This window comes from Colletotrichum siamense, assembly GCF_013390195.1.
Source record: "Colletotrichum siamense strain Cg363 chromosome Unknown KSG_Cg363_contig02, whole genome shotgun sequence".
Taxonomy (NCBI): domain Eukaryota; kingdom Fungi; phylum Ascomycota; class Sordariomycetes; order Glomerellales; family Glomerellaceae; genus Colletotrichum; species Colletotrichum siamense.
This window is the reverse complement of record NW_023501015.1, coordinates 66,502-72,501: the sequence shown is the minus strand read 5'-3', so window position 1 is coordinate 72,501 and position 6,000 is coordinate 66,502. Positions and strand designations below refer to the sequence as shown.

Below are 6,000 nucleotides of genomic sequence, written 5' to 3'. Positions count from 1 at the left end.
GATCGCAAGGTGAACAATCTGCAACCGACCAAAAATGAGCGAAAGCTGCTGCTGCCAGAAACGACCTCCACTCGGGTGTTCTAATGGAAAACCGTCGTCTTTATGAAGAATCCAATAGCGTGGAGTTCTGCATCTCGAGCTGAGACTAGTTTCCGGAGCTTCCAGTCAATCGGGATATGGAAGCTCGCCGTCTACACGCCTGCAAGATGAGCAAGCTCAAGCTCGTGGGTAATCATGTGGCAGATGATTGGGCAATTGCATTCAAAAAAGACGGCAACTCAATAAACTCGCGTTCGATGACGACTTTGCTCAAGGATTATGGTTGTAGCCACCACGATGGACCTCTCAAATCGGGGTCTGCGCCGGGGGGGAGGACAGCATATCGACTAGCCACGGAGATTGCTGCATGGGACGAATAGGATGCGCAAAGAAGCTGGTACGGTTGTACGCTGATCATCGGCACGTGTCGCCGGTCGCATTGGTAATTGGACGGGCTTGGCAGGGTGGGGATTGCGGACCGGTTCATCGGCATGTCATCTTCAGCGGGGTTCCTTGGAACCGCGGTTGAAATGTCCGATGTTTCCCAGACACGGACTGATCAAGACATCCTGCGCAATGCTTGTTCATCCCGATAAATGATCCGCATATCAGCAAAGAGACGACCGTCGTCTTATCAATTGATAGGAGAAGTTTGTATGGCGTTTTGGGTCTGTAAGATGGAAGAGACGCAGACCAAATCGAAATAAGATGATGACTGACAGCGAGGGGATGAACATCCTGAATCGCATCTGCCAGCTATGTTTCCTAATCTTCATGGGCAACATCCATCTCCAACAATCTTAGTTGTTCCTCTTCGTCTTCATCGAGTACTGGAATGATGACACCCCTCGGAACGAGGTCCATTCCATCCCATACACTGTCGTTTCCGTTGACCACAACTGTATCCCTCCCGTCGCAAAGTATCTGCTTTTCGGAGTTGTTGGAATTCTCCAATACTTGGCATGTAACCCATGCCTTTCGATGCTCAAGCCATGGAGCCGTGTACAGCGGCCCATCATGCGATCTCTCCCAATCTCCAGCAAAGAGCTTCAGCTGAATCAGCTCCTCGCCCACTTTTTGTTTTCGCAAAAGTTCGAAAAGTTCCATCCCAGTCGTTTTGTTTAGCAATGGACGGGCCATGTTATCTAAGTCTTTACCTTCATCGCTCAACCATGTACTTCTTCTAGGCCACGCCGAGCTTTTGTGTTGTCTTCGCTGCTCACTGGCAAGCTCCAAGTATATTGTGAGTCGCTTTAATCGAGGGTAGTGCTTGGCCACTGACTGCAGCTCTTCCACTGGCCAAGTACCGTTTCGGTTGAGGTCGATGGTCAATTCTTGTAAATTTGGCGCCAAATCACCCAGGGAGGCAAGCTCCTCTGCCGGGAGAACCTCCCGTTGATGGTAGGAGTTCTCGGGCTCTCTTAGTTCGAGGCGAGCAAGCGAACGAGCATGGTGCCCCACTACGTCAAGCACAAAATGGCTCTGCCTACATCCGCAGCCAGAAATCCAAGAAAGATGCTCCAACGAATCGCGTGGTAGCCCAAGAACGAATTCTCGGGCATGGTGAACTCCCCGAATCGTCAAGGACGTCAAGGACTTGAGGAGTGGGGGAAGCCGAATGACAACGACAGACTGCCCCCTGATGTCTCTCAGCGCAAGCTCTCGGATATGGGAGAAGTCCATTGCTTCTATCCACTGATCGAGGTTTGTCTTATGCTTCTGGTCATCGGGAAGGTCGCGCCATTTATAATACCTAGTCGCCAAGTCGGACATGTACCACCAGAAGTAGTTGCCAATGCCATCCGGAGCCCAGCTGTGGGGGTAAGAGGGAAATAGCTTGCTAGGTGGCTGAACCCTATTCCACTCCTGGTAGCCAAAGTCGTAGCCGTCAAGTTGGAGCGACTCGAGTTTGAACGAATAACGAGAGCCGGCAGGGAAGTCAAATGGGAAGTTATACCTGTCAGGATGGCTAGAACAACCAAGCAGAGTGACTCGAAGTTTGATGCTCTTAAGAGTGGTGCTGTTGGAGAGAAAGTCGTGGACTTGTCGCATTGTGCGAAGAGGAGACCGCCGCGGTGGGAATTCCTCACGCGTCGTTTCCAGACCGCCTGGAATTGTGGTATCAATTTCTAACATCTCATCTTGGGGAATCGTTGAAGCCATCGCTGAGATTGCAACGCAGGACAAGATGCCGCAAGCTACTGTAATGAGCGTGGCGTTCTGACGCATGGCCTTTTGCAGCCGGATGATTATGAGATTTCTTGAAATAGGTTTCAGGCTGGAGCTATAAATCACTGCCTAGTGTAGCTGACGAGTTTTGCCTCAGAGTTTCGAGGAAAACGAGGGCAAAAGTATGCCTGTTGCAGGATGTTTGCTACAGTCTACGTCATCTCTAGGCACAAACGACGGTTGGCCCAAAGCGATTGGTCCATTGGCAACAAGCCTTAGCAGCTCAAGAGCCTTGTGAATAACACCGATGATGAGATTTTGGCGACAGGTAAGATGATTGTGTTATTTAGGCGGGTTTTGCATCAACTCAGCTACGCTATTGACAAAATAGCGTTGATCATGCCGCAAATAAGATCCATGTCAACGAATGGCCACGCCTACCATCTTAGGGATAGTGAAGCCTCGGAGTTCATTCCGGCCATGTGAAGTACCGAAGAAGACACGACTAAGCTCCGATATAAGAATATTCGCCAAGCCCTTGGCGCGTCGGTTCATCTGGAACATTGATTGGACGTGATTGTGAAGCAGACCAACAATTGGACGTTGGTTCTCTGTTTGTGTGGACATCGAAGTCTTGGCGTGCGCGTCGATTTCATATGGATGCACTTATCCGTATCCATGTCGCGTCCCTTTCTTGGCTGGACAGGAGCAATTGAAAATACCGCAGGCGGAGAGGCCGCCGTGCCACGGTTAATGCACATGCCCTGAAATAAACATCAGCCCCCCACTGCGCTTCAATTTCCTGCAACCTCAACACCACACAACCTCTCATTGACCACGCTCCTATCAGCGCAACTTGAAGTCATATCTAAGCCCACGTGCATTTTACTACCCACCATCTCACCGAACCATGTGGAAGCCGAAGTTGAATTTCATATCCCTCCATTGTAAGTCACACTCCTGGCTGGCATAATTATGCTCCTCGTCACCGCCTGCATTTTCTCTTGTTGAATATGATGTACATGGGTCCCAGCTAATGGCTTATTTTTGTTATCTCCAGACACATGGATCCTATTTTGTAGCCTGCTTTCATTTCCTGTGCTGTATCCTGCGGGAAATCTAGCGGCCATAGATGCCTTTTTCTTTGGTGCCAGTGGTTCGACCGAATCCGGTCTCAACACGTAAGTCATCAAAGTCACTTGATTGCTATGTCGTTTTCCTTCGTATATGTCATACTGATCATGATACGGTAGAATCGACGTCAAGAACTTGAAGACTTACCAGCAAGTGTACATCTATGTGATCCCCATGATCACTAATCTCATGTTCATCAACATTGTGGTTGTCGTGGCGCGTCTCTACTGGTTCCAGCAGCGACTGAAGAACATTGGTAAGAAGTGAATGCGTCTTCTCTTAACGCAGCATTCACAGCCTGGAATACTGACGCCGTACTCAAAGCCAAAGAGCGGACCCTAAGCCGGTCTGCCGAAGATCTAGAAGCGGGTCCTCCCGACCAGGAAGCCGAAGCGAGAGGTCGCGAAAGCGCCTTGGATGAGACACATGCCGAGCAAAATGCTGTTCAAACTGGCCCTTCGGAATCGAAGCAGAATGAAACCGTGGATACGGGGCTTGCATTTGGTCCCAGAGCAACCACCATCACCTTTGAGGAGAATCTCCCCAACCGCGGCCAATCCACTGCTGATAACGCAGTCCTCCACGTCCCAGGACCTCGAGACCGCGATGATGGTACGTAATCAGTCAGTTTGACCTTTCATGGGAATCGGGCTAAGATCTTTTGTGCACAGGCCAGTCCATGATTGAAATTCGCCAAGATAGAGAGAGCATTGATGGTATGGAAGCCATAGGTTCTGTCAAGGTCATCCGAATATTGAAGCCGCTGACCCGCCGTTTTAGACATTGATGCCATCCGTCCCGTTGAACCAGTCGCAAGCGGCTTGTCTCGGCGAAGACCTCACAACATGGAAGGTCCTGCAATGCGCGCCGCTCGCTCGATGGAGAAAGTAGCTTCGTCTGTTCTGGTGCTTGGCCACTCAAAGTCTCTCGACCGTGAATCGCGCCGTTCTGACTTGTCCACACGACCCCGGCCGCCACGCACAGCAGATCTCCCCTACTTGTCTCGCCAGGTGACCGTGGGCCGCAATTCCCAGTTCTTCCACCTCACAGAGCGAGATCGTGAGCTACTTGGCGGTATCGAATATAGAAGCTTGAAGCTCCTTCTGAAGATTGTTTTTAGTATACGCCTGCATAACCCCCCACAATATCTAAACAGATTTGGCTGATTTAGCGGTAGGTTACTTCGTCGGGCTTCACGTATTTGGAGTCATCTGTCTCTTGCCTTGGATTCTACACGCTCCCCCAAAGTACCAATCATGGCTTTTGGAGAACGGACAAGGCCAAGTATGGTGGGCCTTTTACTCTGCCCAGACTATGGTTGATAATCTCGGGTTCACCCTGACCCCGGACTCGATGTCGACATTCAAAGACGCCACCTGGCCAATGCTCGCCATGACCTTCCTTGCGTTTGCGGGAAATACGATATATCCAGTGCTCTTGCGACTAGTAATCTGGGTCATGTCAAGGGTCGTGAACAAGAAGTCGGCCACGAAAGAACACCTTGAGTTTCTGCTCGACCATCCCCGCAGATGCTACACTTTACTCTTTCCGAGCCGACCCACCTGGATCCTGTTCGGCATTGTCTTCTTGCTCAACTTCATTGACGTTTTGTTGATCATCGTTCTGGATTTGGACAACCCTGCCGTCAATGATTTGGCAATGGGGCCTAGAATCCTATCAGCTTTATTCCAAGCTGCGTCATCACGCCACACTGGCACGTCGACACTGAACCTATCCCTGGTCAATCCCGCCGTGCAGTTCAGCTTGTTGTGCATGATGTACATCGCGATCTTCCCAATAGCGATTAGCATTCGGGCATCAAACACCTATGAAGAACGAGCCCTTGGCGTCTACGAGGCCGACAGCCATCTGGATGAAAACAACGGGGCTTCGTATGTTATGACCCATGTTCGGAACCAATTGAGCTTTGATCTCTGGTACATCTTTCTTGGTACATTTTGCATCTGTATCGCAGAATCCCAGAGAATCATGGATCTCAATGAACCAGTGCGTACCAAATTCACCACTATCCACGGAAGCCTGTGCTGATACTTGATTTTATAGGCATTCTCAGTGTTCCCGGTCTTTTTCGAAGTAGTCAGCGCATAGCAAGTAACCCACCCCTCTCTGAATGTTTTGTATCGCTCACTTTACCCGTAGTGGCAACGTTGGGTTGTCCCTTGGGCACCCTTCGGTCATGACATCACTCTCTGGCGAGTTCACTACCTTCAGCAAGCTGGTCGTTTGTGCCATGATGATCCGTGGTCGACATCGTGGACTGCCATATGCCTTAGACAAGGCCATTATGCTTCCAAACGAAGGCCGCCCCCGACAAGAACATGGGGTTGAACCTGTTGAAAACAAAGCTCACACAATTACGCCAACCATTAACCAGGCTCTAGCCGAAGATGCTCCAGCAAAGCGGCACCTGCAGTAATGCATGCAATCACGGGTAGGACATGCTCTTGAGGAAGCATTTGCATCCTTCTGAAACATTCGTCTCATGGAGCCAGGATCGAGGCATCGTAGCGGATAGAAAGTTAATAATACAAGAGTAGTCTGAAGTCGTGTGAGCACCCTCGATGATTGTGTATTGGCCTCCGTGCTAAATGCCCTACGCTGCTGCGCATAATGCATAACGTATGTGACATGAGTTGC

The 6,000-nt window shown here is 50.2% G+C and overlaps 1 protein-coding gene across 1 annotated transcript; it reads left to right on the top strand.

The window, feature by feature from the left end:
* Positions 1-3,118: 3,118 nt before the first annotated feature.
* TRK2-1 (Low-affinity potassium transport protein) lies at positions 3,119-5,451 on the top strand (the record flags this gene model as incomplete). The annotated part of the gene is made up of 8 exons (XM_036633882.1): positions 3,119-3,155; positions 3,269-3,389; positions 3,462-3,598; positions 3,667-3,954; positions 4,014-4,058; positions 4,123-4,461; positions 4,520-5,349; positions 5,407-5,451. The coding sequence occupies 8 exons, from the start codon at positions 3,119-3,121 to the stop codon at positions 5,449-5,451; spliced, it is 1,842 nt and encodes a 613-aa protein (XP_036500323.1).
* Between the last annotated feature and the right edge of the window lie 549 nt (positions 5,452-6,000).